General features: G+C 32.4%; 2 protein-coding genes and 1 long non-coding RNA gene across 4 annotated transcripts; 1 reads left to right on the top strand and 2 right to left on the bottom strand.

Moving 5' to 3' along the window:
• Window positions 1-1,216: 1,216 nt before the first annotated feature.
• On the bottom strand, window positions 1,217-8,917 carry LOC106405850. 2 transcript variants are annotated; one of them, XR_007337091.1, is made up of 6 exons: window positions 8,731-8,917; window positions 7,783-7,845; window positions 7,535-7,618; window positions 6,109-6,276; window positions 1,646-1,708; window positions 1,217-1,475 (listed from the first exon to the last, which is right to left on the bottom strand). It is a non-coding gene; the product is annotated as an uncharacterized LOC106405850 (long non-coding RNA). The 2 variants fall into 2 exon arrangements; XR_001281442.3 differs by lacking the exons at window positions 1,217-1,475; window positions 1,646-1,708 and having other exon boundaries at window positions 5,665-6,276.
• Window positions 5,828-6,498, top strand: LOC111208110. Its single transcript, XM_022706857.2, has 3 exons — window positions 5,828-6,003; window positions 6,089-6,283; window positions 6,363-6,498. Exons 1-3 carry the CDS (start codon window positions 5,848-5,850, stop codon window positions 6,486-6,488), a joined length of 477 nt encoding a protein of 158 aa, XP_022562578.1. The 5' UTR covers window positions 5,828-5,847; the 3' UTR covers window positions 6,489-6,498.
• Window positions 8,918-14,922: 6,005 nt separating the features above from the next.
• Window positions 14,923-15,693, bottom strand: LOC106415794 (glutathione S-transferase T3-like). Its single transcript, XM_013856586.1, has one exon. The coding sequence runs from the start codon at window positions 15,691-15,693 to the stop codon at window positions 14,923-14,925; it is 771 nt and encodes a 256-aa protein (XP_013712040.1).
• Window positions 15,694-17,199: the final 1,506 nt, after the last annotated feature.

Raw genomic sequence — 17,199 nt, 5'->3', positions numbered from 1 at the left:
AGGCTTTCTCAGATTTAAAGGGCACTGGATAAGGAAACTTCTTGGAAAAAGAGATCTAGGAGAAGACAAAGTAGTAGTGGCAATGAAAGTGGAGGAGGAAGAATAAGACAGGGGAGAGACAGGGGAGAGTGACGGAGAAAGAAAAACCACAGAGAAAGAAACTACAGAAAACGTTAAAAGAAAGAAGGCCACGTCAGCAAGGATTCATTTATTTTAATCCTTAATTAGAGACTGCTACTTAACTTATTTAGGTTTTATATTATTATTATTGTATTGGTATTTGCTTAGGATTATGTACTAAGGATTCATTTAAATCCTCCATTGCAGATGGTCTAATAATCGTGGGTCTTGATGATGTGGAAAAAGCTTCCGTTAATTATAAACTAATTCATATTTTCGCGCCTTATTATATAGGCCGTAAGGTTCAATAGAGCGGCACAAATGGGCTTCTGTTTATGTCCTTGAGTACAGCCCAAAGTGATTTAATTCGACCATTAATCTTAAATCTTCTTTTTTTCTATTGAAGAGGAAGCTTTTGCTTCAAGATGATAATTTAATTATTTACAATCTGACTTCATTTCGAGTTATTTTATTTGAAAGGCTGTGATTAGACTGATATTATTGAGTGAAGTGGTGTGTGGGATTCTAAAATTGCTTTGAACGTTTTGCATAATCCCATCACAATCATTATGACAACACTAGGAAGGGATTTGTCTGGTAATTAGAATTTATCGGTTCGGATTCGTTTCGGTTTCGGGTCGGGTTCGGTTCGGGTTCGATCTAAAAAAGACTTAAAAATACAAAAATATATCTGAAAATATTTATATATCCGAAAATATTGAAAATTTTATTCAAAATTTGTGTTTTTATTATATTAAAATGTGTATATATACTAAACTATGCAAGATACAACAACAATTCATTGTCTCTTAGTGGTTGACCTCCATGTTCTCTAGACAAATAACCCGTCTTCGATTCCCCCTTAATACATTTTATTTAATTTACATTGTTAATTCGGATATCCATCGAGTTTCAGATTTGGGTCGGGTCGGATCTAAGACCCGCGGGTCCTCTGTAACAAGACCCGATAGAGTAATTTGATCGGATCGGTTCCTACCCGAACCGGGTTTTTTCGGGTCGGTTTCGGGTCGGGTCTTCGGGTCCGGGTTAAATGCCTAGGCCTATCTGGTAGCTTTATCATGATTACCACCAATAATAGTATTTTAATCAACCAGATTATTAAAGAAAATAAGCAAATAGTTTAGATACAAGCATTGGACCCATCCGACCATGATCATCTCGGATCTGTCGGTATCATTAGTTAATTACATGCTTCTAATAGTTTCATCCAACGTTAATTTCTCTTAACTGCATCGAGAAATTTATTTTTAAAAATATTAAAATCAAACTCGACCGGTAAGTATAGCCGATGGTTCAATCTTCACAGTATATGGATTGTACACGTACGATGAGTCCTGTAAAATGCAACATTAGTTCAAGTTGGTTTTGGATTAAAACCACGACACCTTTTTTTTAGTTTTAATTTAATAACTCTGTCTTGTGACTTGTCTCACTATAAAAATATAAAAGGAGTGGCAATAATGATAGAAAAATGAGTACAAAAGTGTTGACGAATATTATGTACCTTGAGTATTAAGTGTCGGCAGAATCTTTGTTGCTTCTTCTTTTTTTACATCATTTGCTTGTTCTTATTAGCAACGTATAAGCCAGTTATCACGCAAGGCAGCTAAAACTTAGAAATGTGCGTAAAATATATAACTAATAATACTCCCTCTGTTTCTATATAATCCATTTTTCTAGAATTTTCACAGTTATTAAGAAAACATTTAAAATTTGATAACAAATGTATTATTTTCTGTGTTTAGCTATTTCCTATGACTTTTGACCAATTAAAATTCAGTAAACACAATTAATGTTTTTGAAGTTTACAATTTGCCATTATTACATACATTGAAAATATAAAATATGGATCATTTAGGAATGGAGGAAGTACTATATACACAAATAGCTCTTTAGATTATTGTCACTAACGTTCACGCATGATTCGTTAGTAATCTAGATAAAAGATAAAGGGAGCATTTGTAAATGCGAGCAAAATAAATGGGTATTCCCAGCAAATGAAAACTGAAAAAGGTATAGAGATGAAAGAAAATAAGAAAGTTTTTTGTTAAAATAAAAGCATAACGTTAGAGAGCTTGTCTACACTACACACATGTATACACGAATAAAAGCAAAAAAAGTTAAAGATTAAAGATACGAATGTAACGTTGAGCTCACTTTACTCCTAATTTATACTAGATTTTGACCCGCGCAGGCGCGCGGGTGTATATTTTGAAAAATATGTTGATATTTGTTTTTCATGTAATTATTAGAATTTGGAAAAATGAATCCGAGGAACATAACCGATACCGATCCAAAGATATAGTACCAAACCCAAACATAAATTGATTAAATATTCTAATTATTCAAAATTTTGTTATTTAGAGAATCGAATCTGATCCGAACCGAAGTATTTGGGTATCCGAATTTATCTAAAAATAGATTTATATACTTATATATATTAATTATTTTTAGATTTAACGTATATAAAACATCAAAAATGATACTTTTAAATTGGTTTAAATACTTGAAAATATATATAGATAGTCAAAAGTAAATATCTGAAATAGTTAAAGTATACTCAAATCACCAAAAATACTTAAAATAATTATTGATTTCGTATCCAAAATTTTAAATCAAGCCAATTGATATGTTAAGCTTAAGTATTATGACATATGTTATTCAAATTTATACGTAATATATTATTTTATTTATACATTTTGAGAAATTTAAAATATATAATGATTTAAGACTTTAAAAATAATTTAAATTAGTTATCCAAACCCAAACCAAACCCGCAAAGATCCAAATCGAACTCAAACCAAAATTTAGAAACATTCTAATAAGGCTGAAATCTTTGACCCCGAAAACTCAAAATACAAACCGATCAGAACTAAACCCGTATGGGTATCCAAAAGCCCATCCCTAGTCATTATTATATATCGTATTTTATCATCATATAATTAATCGTATTTTATATGTACCATCATATAAGTAATCATATAATTAATAGTATTTTATACATACCATCATATAAATAATTACATATATTATATTTTTAAAACTTAATATGAAATATGAAAACCATAATTTGAGTTGGTATTTCAAATTGGGCTTTGTATTATATTTTTCTTATATATATTGACAATATTTTTTATAATGGTTATTGAAAAATAGTTTAGTAAAAATCCATTTTTGAATATATGTATATTTTTGAATCAATTTTTGATATAAATCAAATTTGAATTATTATTTTGATTTGAAATATGTATATAAAGTTTAAATTTTGTTTTATGGTTAGTTTAGAAAAAAATTTTTTAGGGAATTAGATTGACCCATTTTGGTATATTTTAAAAGTGGCCTAGATAACTTTCAATTTTTTAAAAAAACATAAGCCCATTACTTTTTTTTTTAATACTACTATCCTTGTTTTCAAACAAAAATATATTTTTTTAAAAGACTGCAATCCATGTTTCCAAACACTCCAAATTTTTAAAAGTCCTATTCAAGTCTCCAAACACTCCAATTTTGTACTTGAGTTTTAATAAGATAGATTAGATTTTGACCCGCACGCCCGTGCGGGTATATTTTTTTTAAAAATAGATGTTATTTAATTTTTATGTCACTATATAGGGTTGGGCAAAAAACTCGAATTCGAAGAATAGAACCGATCTCAATCCGAATAAGTAGTACTAAATCCGAATCGGAATTGATTAAATATCTGAATTATTCAAATTTTGGTATTTAAAGGACTGAAATCTAATCCGAACCGAAGTATTTTGGGTATCCAAAATAGATTTATATACTTATATATATTAATTATTTTTAGATTTAATATATATAAAAACACCCAGAATATATATGATACTTTTAAGTTTGCTTAAATGCTTGAAAATATATACAAATAATCAAACGTAAATATCTTAAATAGTTAAAATATACTCAAAACTCCAAAAATACTTAAATAATTATTTATCTTCTATCCAAATATTTAAACCAAACCTACTTAAATTGATTATCCTAATCCGAACCAAATCCTCAAAGATTTAAACTGAACACGAAATCCTAAAAAAACCCGAAAACTAACCCGAACACCCACCCTTATATGTGTCATCATAGGTTACAAAATATGTGTTATCGTATAATTAATCGTATTTTATGCATACCATGAAATAAGTTTTCTTATAATTAATAATATTTTATACGTACAATCATATAAATAATCTCATATATTATATTTTAAAATTTAATGTGAAATATAAAAACCATAATTTAAGTTGCTGTTTGAAATTGGGCTTTGTATTGTATTTTTCTTATATATATTGAAAATGTTTTTTATAATAGTTATTGGAAAATATGTTAGTAAAAAAATCAAATTTTGAATATATGTATATTTTTGAATGAATTTTTGATATAAATCAATTTTAAATTATTATTTTGATTTGAATATATATATCAAGTAACATAGACCCATTATCTTTTAATATAATGTAATGGACTTTCAATTTTTTAGTAGCATAAGCCCATTATCTTTTTTCCTAATTTACTGCTATCCAAATTTCCAAACAATACTATTTTTTAACTACTATCCATATTGCCAAACAATCTCAATGTGTACTTCAACTTTAATAATATAGATGTATGGGTCTTCTCTCTTCATTTTTATTCACATATTTTTATTTTATTTAATTTTAAACTGACTCTATAAACTTGAATTATACGTGTATATTATTAACCCATTTTGCGGTAAAAAGGGCTATATGCCAGTGAAATTCGTTGTAAGAAGAATAAAGTTCATTTTGTTTTATAAGCTTACATTTTAAATGCTCAAGAATAAAATACAATAAAAGCCAGTGTTTATTATATATTCATATGAAAATAATAATCATATATATCTGGATTGTGGAATAAAGCTGAAATTTACCATTTACCATCAGCTTTACAGTTTGTCTTTAAAATATTTGTTAGTGGTGAAAACCAAACTAGTGTAAAGTCTGTTGAAAACTGCAAATTTTGGCCAATATTCTCATCTACACTACAGTTGGCTGGACCACAGTGGATTGGCTTTCCGGCTATAGAATAAGCCAGTATTAACCTAGAACATGAGTTATTAGTTGTAATTATAAGAATAAAATCAACTTAGGGAAATTGAAAAAATACAAAACTCAAAAAGTCGAAAATGGACTGGCATGTACATGTCGTTTTCCTCCGTCTATGAAACATAATCGGAAATTTCTATATATTCTTCATTTTTATGTATTTTGTTCACACTACAAAAAAAAAGCGTTTACGGAGAATTAATCTATCTTATTAAAACTGAAGTACAAAATGGGATTGTTTGGAAACTTGATTAGTAATCTTAATGAAATGTGTTTGGAAACTTGGATAATTAGAGCCACTTTAGTAATTTTTAAAAATAACCCTTTACAATCGAATTTCAAACATACGATGGCCCATTTAAAAATTCTGCTACGTAAGCCCACTTTCTAAAAAATCGAATCTTGCTTCCCATCCTATCTTTATGCACACAAAATATATGGTAACTGGTCCTTAAAAGCCGTCTATAATTCGTTACCAAAAAACGTAGGAGTTGTTACCAAAAAAGATATTACAATCCAAAAAATATTCACTAGAATATCTCCACAAGCAATCACTCCTTATAACCTAGATCATACACTTCAGTTTATAACCTATCTTATTCCACCGAGCGGCCGTAAAAAAAATATTATGGCTATGGTTACAAACAGCGAAATCACTATGTTGAACAATCTCAAACCATATAAGAATACTTGGAAGGTTGAAGTAAAAGTTCTTCGTTCGTGGTCGCAACAATCAAACTATTCTGGAGAAGACACTTTCGAATTCTTACTTGAAGATAGGATGGTATTTCTTTCTTTTTAATCTATTTGTTATCTATAACTTTCAGTATCCAACGACTAAACCAACATATGACTATTTGTTATTGTAGGGAACCGAGATGTATTGTACCTGTAAGAGGATCTTCCTTGCTCGTGTTAAGAATTTGCAAGTCGGTCAATGGAAGTTCCTCGAGAATTTTTCTGTTTACCCGGCTATTGGGATGTACAGACTTTCGGGCCATATTTTCAAGATTTCCATCACACAATGTTCCATTGTCACTAACTCCAGTCTGACTACCTGCGAGGTACATAAGTTTGTTACCATATAATAGCTTTAATATATGTACAACATATTTTTGACCTAAACGTTTGATCAATCCTTAGGTTCCTTCGATTGATCATAACAAAGAGAGTTCATCTGAAGATCTACCAACATCTGGATCTAAACGTAAGGAAGGAGATACTGATCTTAATGACATGAATTCTACATCCAAGAAGTTATGTGGATAGAGGAGAAAAATGGAGAAGAAAAAAGAAGATTAATTGAGTTTGTTGTATTGGTTTTGTTTCAATTTTGTTCTGGAATTTTCAGTTTGTTTACGAATATCCCTTTGTTTTAGATTACTTTTTCTTTAATCCTATTTTAAATCAATAAAGTTCATATCTATTTAACAAATAACTACCAGTTAACCTGCGCGCAATTAGGTTTGTAAAATTCATGTAATAGAAAATTACCTAAGAATTCTTAAGAGAAAATTACATTAATTCAACTTAACATGATACACACTGGCTACGATAGTATAATAACTCCTAAACTTACATCTATAATAGGACTTTAATAATAGGACTATTCACTAAACTTCTCAAATTTCACCTATCTAGCACCAATGTAAATCATTTACATTGGTGCCATCGTCTTTATTGGATGTGAGTCATAGAAAAAATAGATTATTTTTAAAATATCAAGATATAAATCATAACAAAATATCGTAAATAACCTTTTTATATGACTCTTGCTTTCCCACCAATTTAATTCAATATTGTCTATGTGATCATCTTTACGAAAATATCTTGCTTAACCACCAAATAATTCAGTTACCAAAAATTTGGGAGGAAGGGAATATATTATTCCATCTAACAGATCGAATATTACCTTCCTGTTTTGATCATTCTTTCTCTCCACGTAAACACTAAAACCAATTAATACACCTTCCCTAACGATTATGCGCAATATATTTGGTGGAAAAACAAAGATTTTCGGGAAAAATACACAACCAGCTAAATATTATGTACTAATTTGTTACCATGTTTTGCGCAAACAAGTTTAATAGTATCTAATATTGAATAAGATATATTTTCATATATACGATTTCGTTGAAAACAGAAATGAGCAAATCTCGGTTCTGTATCTATCCTAACCATAAATTAGGCTTAAATTAAATTTCTACACCCATATATATATACCTCTACTATAATATAACACCACCCATCGAAATCTCATAGCAAATATGTCAAACGATCGAAAAATGTGTCTTATTAAGGATTTAAAACCTTACCGAGATGAATGGCGTCTAACCCTCAAACTTCTTCATTCGTGGAAACAAAGCACCAGTTTTTCTGGTGATACTCTTGAGTGCGTCCTGGTAGATCAAACTGTAAGATATGTTTCCTTTGACTTTATATATATATATATATTCATTCTCAACTAATACTGAATCATATTCTACTCTGTTTTTTGAAAAGGGAGCTAAAATCCAAGCATCATGCAAGAGATCGCAAATGAATCGTGTACAGCGTTACCTACCTGTTGGTGAATGGAAGGTCGTTGACACAGTTAAAATAACTGGGGCAGGAGGTCAGTATCGACCTACAAAGCAACAGTACAAGATGACGATCTTAGGAGACACATCAATAACCCCTTCTGATTATCGTAATGATAATCAATTCCTTGATCTGGCTAACTACCAGGAGATTGTTAATGGAAAGCTAAAACCCAATTTCCTTATTGGTATGTATACTCCTAGATTATTAAAAAATAATGCGGTAAAGAAACTATGTCATTGTACATTTATAAGGTTTGTTATTGAATCAGATATCATGGGACAAGTAATATTTTTAGAAAATCTTAATCAGAAAGTGTCAAATTTGGATGCGCGGAATAGTATTGATTGATTCGAAGCCTGTGTTTGTCTTGTGCATTTTAATAGTATTGATGCGTGCATAGATACATTTCTACGTAATCGTGGAATATTATTAAAGTGGGGGAGGTTCTACCTTATTTGATTCTGAGTAAAATCTTTTGTTTTTTATTTCATAATTTAACCGTGTTAAATTTAACAGAAAAAGTTGGAGTTCACACTCAGAGACATTAAGTATGAGCTTTATTTAGAAGATTTTTTAATTACATTTACCATGTTTTCTTACCCATCTAAGATTCGAATTTGTTTTATTTGTATTGTGTTTATAAAGTGGCCTAAGTTTGCCTTGCTGCCTTTGGGGAACATATGCTGAGAATGTCCACACAGCTTGCCAAAAATCATGAAACTCAGTTTTGTGAAGAAAAGGAAAATTCTTTGTTGTTAGGATGAGAAAGATGAGAGGTGAATGGTTCGACTTTACCCTTCTAAGACAAGATTAGGATTTTGATTGCATGTCTCTGTCGGAATTAAAAAAAAATCGATTGAGTTGAACAAAAAAAAAAAAAATTAATCGCTAAATCTGAGTTTGTCAAATAAAAATATAGAAGTCTAACCTTTTATACATTTTCTTGACTGAGTGAATGGAGTTGACATACATAAAATCGTTGCTCTCAGCATGGATATGATTCTTCAATCTTCTCATACTTGCGATTTATTTTAATGAACATCAAAGAAGAGATAAGACGGAGATTCGCTGCGACCAAGAGAAAAGTAAACAGAGCAATAAAGTAGTTACGTTTTTTGTTTGCTTTCCCCAAAATAAAAATCATTATAAATGGGGTTTTTGTTACAATTGTTTTGGGCCATAATGTTAAGTTTTATTGGATAATTAATGATGAAATAATATAGTATAGCCCAAGAACGTATTATTTTGCGGTTGCCAATGTTATTATTATTATTTTTTTGTCAACCCAATGTTATTAATTATCAAATTAACTATCATTTAAAAAAATAAACTATATTTACTTTCTGTACAAATTAATATATGGGTTTTTTATGTGGTCAAAATATCTGAAGACATAGATACAATATACAATACATAGATACAATTTTTAAATGGTAACATCTTTTAAACAATCATTTTTAGTTTTTAACATAAAAAGGAATTTTAAAGAAGAAAACTACCAAAATATGTTTTACTAAAAACATAAAAGACTTTTGTACTCATTGTTTTATATTTTTAAATAATAATTTTAAAAACAAAAATTCTTTTAAATATTTAAAAACTTTCAATATTTATGTTCTACTCTTTAAAATATTAAACCTCACCCTGAAAACTCCTCCCATCTATCTTATTAAAACCAAAGATTAGGATTAGATAACCTTATGAATATAAGAGTAAATATACCTTTTAATAAAACTATTTTCAATCATTTCTTCTTTTGTGGATTAGATTACGAAGAAAAACTTACATAATGGTAATTTGAGGATATATTAATACATACTTACATTATAAAAAAGATATATAATAACATGACTGATCCAACACACATCTAAGAACAAAAATATATAACACAAAAAAGTAACAAAATATATTGTCTCAACAATAAACTAAAGTAGTACAAATTAAACGAACATAATTATCGGAAAATAATACCCGCGCGGGCGCGCGGGTCAAAATCTAGTTACTAATTAACGAAAAATGAGAGGAGGTAAAAGAAAGTAGATCTCTCTCTAGTCTCTAGTCTCTCACTTTCCCTTTTATCGACTTTTTAATTTTCCTTTTTCCCATAAACAATTTTCTTATTTGTGTTTCCACTGAAGAAGGAAGAATTAGAAGATGAAGATAGAAAGAGAGGAGAATCGTAAAACAGTTAATCACAAGTCGCCATGAGAGTTCCTTACTCCGTACTCTTCTTCTTCCTCCTCTTATCGTTCTCCGTTAACGGCGTGAAGCTGAACGAGACTCATCGAAGAATTCTCCACCAGCCGCTTTTCCCGGAGACTCCTCCTCCGGACGCTCCCGATCAGCCTTTCTTCCCTGAGAATCACGCTCGGCATGCTCTCAGCTCTAGCTTTCTTCTTGTACCGCCACAAAGTAAAACACGCCGGCGATACTCAGAAACTCGATGCCGGTTCTCGAATATTCCACGAAGATCCGACGTTTCTCTACATGGGAACCGGTTAGGGACTCTATTAATAATAACGTACCGGTTAATAATAATTCGTCTCCGTACCGGAAATTAAATTCGGTTAAGAGATCGGATCGTTACCGTCCCAGTCCCGAGCTTCAACCGCTTCCGCCGTTATCTAAACCGTCTGATTATAACTCTTCCGACGCGGCGTTTCCTCGCTCGAAGAGCTTCCTTATTCAAAGAGCAAGCCTAAGTTCTCTCAGCCTCCTAATAGAGCGGCGATTACTCAGGCTGTTGAAGAGGGGGAGAGGGATCCAAGCAGGCCAAAGTTAAAGCCACTCCACTGGGACAAAGTACGCGCGAGCTCTGAGCGAGCCACAGTTTGGGACCAGCTCAAATCAACGTTTTTGACACATAACGTTTTTAACTATTTGTGGGTGTTAAACAGAGTGAACGAAGATCGGATGGGAGCATCTGTTTGGTTGCAACTCAGCTCCAAAGCCTTCAAACTTGATACTCTTCTGAAACTCGTAGACATAAAAGGAACCACATTGCTTCACTTTGTCGTCCAAGAGATCACAAGATCCGAGGTGACCACAACAGCAACAGTAGATGAAACCACCTTCCACGGAAACAAAGACGGTTTCAGAAAGCAAGGACTACAAGTCGTCGCATCCTTTGAGAATCTTCATGGTCGTGAGAGATTTTCTAGGAGTACTCGATAACGTTTGTAAACAAGTGAGGACGATGCAAGAGATGTCGACAACTATGGGTTCGGCTTCAGCTAGATCGTTCAGGATATCAGCTACAGCTTCGTTGCCGGTTCTTCATAGGTATAAAGCAAGACGAGAAGAAGAAGATACAAGCTCAGATGATGAACATAGCAGCAACTCTTCTACGTGATTAACACACAAAGAAAAGCTGTACAGTTTTTTTTTTTTTTTTTTTACACCGAGTAAGGCATTGAGTTGGTTAAGTCGGAGAATTTGGACCGGTTAAGAGAGTAACAGACACTACACTATAAAATTTTCAACCTAAGATTTTATTTTTTGCTAGTTTTCTTTTTGTCTTGCCGTTGAAATATAAATATCCAGATATATCTTTCGATATCGTAATTTCTTGGGGTTTACTGTGAAGATTTTATTTCTTTTGGTCTTTCTGTCAGCTTTTATTCAACACAAAAAATTACATAAATAAGATAGTTACGAATCATGTTTCATTAAAAACTCAATAAATTAATAATGTTGAGTTATTATTATTTTTATCTATAACGGAATTAATTTAGAAAAAAAGATTAGTATAGCACCAAACCAATTTTTGTTTCCAAATTAGTACTCAAAGTTCAAAGTCACAAAAATAAGTTTCATTAAAGAGGTAAATATACACTTATACTCTTTGGATTAATTAATCTAAATCTTAGGGTTTAGAGTTACCTTATGGTTTAGAGTTAAGGGGTGGAGTTTTGGAATTAGGGTTTAAAATTTTATAAAATAAAAAATAAATACTAAAAAATTAAAAATAAAAAATTTAAAAAACAGTTTCAAAAACTATTTTTGAATTATAAAAAGAAAATTTGAAAAAAAATAAAAACAAAATTTCAAAGAAAAAATTTCAAAAAAAAATGACGAATCTGAAAACATATAATCTGAAACTATAAGAAATTCTTTTTTTCATTTTTTATTTTTATTTTATTTGTTTTTATTTATTTTGTTTGTTTATTTAATTTTAAACCAAACTAGAACTTGACCCGCACGCCCGTACGGATGTTTGATTTAATTTAAGTGTTTAGTAATTAATATTTGTAATATTTACCATATATTAAAAGGATTATATGACTTTTAAACTAAAAATAAATAATTAAATTCTTGTTTTTCAATTTATTGTTATATAAACCATATTTTTATTATATATTTATCTTATTAACTTTTATTTGATTATTAGATAATGAATATATATGTGAAACAACCCATATAAATATTAAATTGTATTAAAAATTAAATATTCACATTTATACTTTACATTTGAATTAAATAATTATTAATATATTAACTTGATTTTAAAATTTTAAAAATATTAATGTAAAAACATTTAAATATTTTTTATTGTATGTGCATATGGTCCATGAGATCGTGTTTCCTACATCAAAATATAAAGAAATTTAACACGGATTGATTTTACAATCACGTTCAATAATCATATGCCCCATAACATTTTTTTATTTTTTTATTGTTAATGGGCTTAGGAGATCCATTACTTAGGAGATCCATTAATAAATGAAGGCTTCGCAGAGAATTTTTATAGTTAAGTTGAGTGGCATAATTTGGTAAATATTAAGAAGAAGTTAGGGTTAATTTTAACTTGTACTTCAGTTTTAATAGATTAGATGTATTAGAGATATTTTACCTTTTAATGAATATCATTTTTATGACTTTCTCCTTTTAATGTCATTTTGAGACAAAAACTCAAATAATGCTATTATTGATAATTGCCCTAATTAGAGCATCTCCAATGGTGTTACCCACCATTGGAGTCCTTAGCCATATTTTAATAATATTTTTTTTTTCTGAATAGTTAAGGACTTTGATCCTAATTATATGTCCAATGGTGTTACTACTATGAAGTTCTTAGAATTTTTTTTTTTTTAAAAAATTAAAAATTATGAAAGTGGCAAAACATTAAAATTGAAAATTCATTTATTGAATGATTAAATGCAAACATACAATAATTATTCATCTTCATCATTACCAAACTTGTTCCAAATATTTTCTACCAAATCATTTTTCAATCGTTCATGTAACTGCCTATCACGAAGATGAGTCCGTATAAGAAGCATATTAGCGAGACTTGGAGGCATCTCGGAAGTATTGGGTGCATCCACATTCGAACTTCTGGTCGAGGTTCCTTCTTCAAATTCAGATGTATCATACTGAGTGTATCCATTGCGTTCATTTTCTACTATCATATTGTGAAGTATGATACATGTTCGCATAACCATCCCTATCTGTTTCTTGTCCCACAAAATAGCCGGGTTTTTCACTATTGCAAATCGAGATTGCAATACTCCAAAAGCCCGCTCCACATCTTTTCGGGTTGATTCTTGAACTTTAGCAAATAACTCTGCTTTAGGACCTTGAGGAAGTGAGATAGATTGGATAAATGTTGACCATTTTGGATATATACCGTCAGTGAGGTAGTACGCCATATCATATTGGTGTCCGTTGACCACGTATTGTACCCTTGGAGCTCGACCTTGTAAAATGTCATCAAAAATAGGTGACCGATCGAGGACGTTAATATCGTTTAAGGTACCTGGTGGACCAAAAAAAGCATGCCATATCCAAAGATCTTGTGAAGCGACAGCCTCCAAGACAATTGTCGGCTTTCCTGATCCACGTGTGTACTGTCCTTTCCAAGCAGTTGGGCAATTTTTCCACTCCCAATGCATACAATCGATGCTTCCAACCATTCCAGGAAAGCCACGTATTTCTCCAATGTCGAGTAGTCGTTGAAGATCTTCTGTAGTGGGTCTGCGTAGATATTCTTCTCCAAATAATTGTATTACGCTTTCTGTAAAATTAGTTAAACACGAAAGTTCTGTGCTTTCACCAAGTCGGAGATATTCGTCTGTGGCGTCCGCCGCGCAGCCATAAGCAAGCATACGAATAGCTGCCGTACACTTTTGTAGTGGAGATAGACCTAACCGTCCGACAGCATCTCTTCTTTGCTGAAAAAATGTAACATTTTCGGAGAGGCGATTGACAATACGCAAGAATACTTCTTTGTTCATGCGGAAACGGCGTCTGAAAAATTGAGCCGGAAATGTGGAATCTTCACGGAAGTAATCATTCCATAGACGGTTGTGGCCCTCTTCGCGGTTTCGTTCGACATATGCATGTTTCTTCGGTTTGACTGTTCGATTTTCGACGATGTTGTTGAATGTATCCTCAATATATTCATCGACCGCCTCATCCAAAACCGCATATAATCTTCGATCTACTTCATCTCCCATATTTCACTATCCTTTGTTAAATCTAAAAAAGAAAGTTTGTTAAAACCAAAACCATAATTGTGCGTACACATTATATCAACCTTATATATCAGAATCATATAATTCTAGGTTGTCAATCATGAACAAATACGAATAGTTGGACCATTATATCAACCTTATATATCAGAATCATCTAATTCTAGGTTGTCAATCATTGTATCAACCTTATACAATATAAAATATTCGATGGTGGATTCAAGCCTCATTGTAGCAACACAAAACTCTACTATCATACTGGCAACACAAACCAGTGACCATACCTGCCGTGAGCATACAAATATGAAGGGAAGGGTTGATGAAACGCAGATACTCGAAATTAAAATTTCATCATAACAAGTTTTTAGTACAAGAAGAGCAAATGAGATAGCTCTTCGCCGAGTCTACAACCAGACTTATAAAGGCAAGAAATACAAAGCTAATAAACAGACAAAGTACCCGTGACTAGGTTCACATGGAAAAATAAGAGAAAAAAACAAGCATCCCGTGAATACATAAGGAAGAGACAGCAGCTTTTGTCTTCGTCAGGCACATGGTCTTGTACATCACCTGAAATAGAGAAAATGAGATGATTAAACATAGTGAAACGAACAGTAAATGTGTACTAAAGTTAGAGCTAACAATCATCACATCATTTCAGACATAAGTTTCATTTTCAGAGCTAATTCCATGTCATCTAGTGGCTCAGTCTTTGCAAGTAAACTCTCTAGCACATTCTGTCTAGAGATTTCTTTTTTGAGCGCCAACAGTCCTTCTATCTTTCCCAATTCTTCTTCTTTTCCACTTTTCTTCTTCTTGCTACCAGCCTTAGCTGCCTTAACTCCTATGGGTCTTTCTTCTGGCTCCGCGAATGACCCTTGAGCATCAGAAGCAACTGCTTTGCGCTTCTCCCGACCGCTCTCCTTCTCGAGATAGGTGGAGCACCATTTCACATCATGTCGAAGCTCCCTCCACGCATGTTCCAAGTTGAACTTACTGCCGTGATCATTGTAGAAGATATCCAAAGCAGCCTTCATCACATCGTTGTCATTTTGCCCGCTTCTCTGCTCCCTCAATGCCATCTCGTAGCAGCCCGAAAATTTACACACCAAATCATTGATCCTAGCCCATCTTTGCTTGCATTGCCCAAGTTCTCTTGGGGTTGTCCCAACCAGCTGAGGACTGCAGTTGTAGTACTCTACAATCCTCTGCCAGAACTTACCAGCTTTTTGTTCATTCCCGACTATAGGGTCTTTGCTGGTGTTGAGCCAAGCACCAATGAGGATTATATCCTCCTTTGGTGTCCATTTCTTCCTCTCTTTGACAGTAGACTCATCGGAACAAAGGGGTTCCGATGAGTCAAGCTCAACACACCCTTGGCTAGCTAAAAGGTTTACAAAGCAAGTGGAGTTTTCCATTTTCGGATTTCACTCTGTGTTTCTCTTGTAGAAACGCAGAAGATTAAATAGGGATCTTTAGTTCAACTCTATTTAATCCTAGTAGGAAACTGTCCTATCATAACAGCTAGAGAGTGAGTTAATGAAGTTTTCGTTTGAAAGCGAGATTTAATGAAGCAGTATGGATATTATTTGCTAACTGTCCTATCATAACAGCTAGAGAGTGAGTTAATGAAGTCACTAAATATTTATTATTTGCTAACTACATGTTCATGTTACAATGCAAACTCCTACTAATTTCACACGAGGCAGAGATGAAGGATAATTTAATCCACTAACCTCAGAGGGCTCTCTCGAGTTCAGCCACACGCATAAGCAGCATTCTCACCTCGTCCTGCAGCATTCTCACCTGGTCCTGAACATACATCATACAGTTATTACAGAACTATAGTCCTATAAGTAAAGTCCTAAAGACATAACAGATCACTCATCACTCACCTTAAGTGCCTGGCACTCTCTCAGAAGCTTCGCTTGCTCGTGATACCGTTCTTTGAGCCTCTCAACTTCTTCATGAATAGCCGTAACCCATGGTTGCCTGAAATGCAGCCCATCATTCTGCAAAAAAAGATAAACATTTGTCAGAATATGAACCATAAAAATAACCAGATTAATTACAGTACATACCTCAAAGTCTTTGCAGATAAAGTATCTTTTTCCCGGGAGGTAGTCGTACGTATCATCTTCATCAACGGTTTCTTTCGTGATTGATCCACAGGGGCAAATTTGGGAATCCCCTGTTGCGCATTTGCAACAAAATCGATCATGTTGTAGTACTCTTTCTGTGCTTTCTTATCTCGAAGTTCTTCCTCCATTTCAAAACCTGCAAGGAAAATCATGTTATCAGATTCATAATTAGCTATAAGGATAGCTTAACACAAATGGTTTCGACTATCCCGAACCCGTAATCGATTTACAAATCAATCTCGAACCGTAAAATTATTTATAACTCTTCACGGAACGTAAATCAATCCAGAAGTCAATCCCAACTCAATTTCAAACCCTATATCTATTAAAACCATACGATAGAACTCTCAAACAACAAAGAACCGATTCGAGATGCAGAAAATAGCAAACCTAGACGAAAACCGTAAATCGAAAAAAATTCCCAATTCGATTTGAAACCTAAAATAGATTTTTACCACACGATAGAACCCTAGAACTGACTTAATCAACATGCATCAACACCTAATCCACAAATATTGAGTTAAGAGCACGCGATTTACCTTCACCGTTTCACGATCTCTGAATCGCCTTTCGCCTTCGGGAGAGTTTTTTTTCCGAGACGGAGAAAGAGAATGAATGTTTTTTTCCACATACGAAACACAACCCCTGCCATGACCACTCCCGTCTTGCCACGTCATTAAGGATTTGATCCTTAAACCCCTTAATTTAGGATCAATCCTTCGGTTACGACATTTTAAAATTATTTTTTTAATTGCTTTTACCTAAGTTATCGCGCTTAGGATT

This window comes from Brassica napus, unplaced genomic scaffold (genome assembly GCF_020379485.1).
Source record: "Brassica napus cultivar Da-Ae unplaced genomic scaffold, Da-Ae ScsIHWf_797;HRSCAF=1143, whole genome shotgun sequence".
Classification (NCBI taxonomy): domain Eukaryota; kingdom Viridiplantae; phylum Streptophyta; class Magnoliopsida; order Brassicales; family Brassicaceae; genus Brassica; species Brassica napus.
The sequence above is the reverse complement of the archived record's forward strand: the minus strand, read 5'-3'. Positions and strand labels throughout refer to the sequence as shown.

Bases quoted from the DNA above. Each gene is read 5' to 3' on its own strand.
- LOC111208110 (XM_022706857.2), top strand. From the start codon at position 5,848: ATGGCTATGGTTACAAACAGCGAAATCACTATGTTGAACAATCTCAAA. The intron at 6,004-6,088 runs GTATTTCTTTCT...TTGTTATTGTAG, and splicing joins TCTTACTTGAAGATAGGATG to GGAACCGAGATGTATTGTAC. The intron at 6,284-6,362 runs GTACATAAGTTT...ATCAATCCTTAG, and splicing joins CCAGTCTGACTACCTGCGAG to GTTCCTTCGATTGATCATAA.
- LOC106415794 (XM_013856586.1), bottom strand. From the start codon at position 15,693: ATGGAAAACTCCACTTGCTTTGTAAACCTTTTAGCTAGCCAAGGGTGT.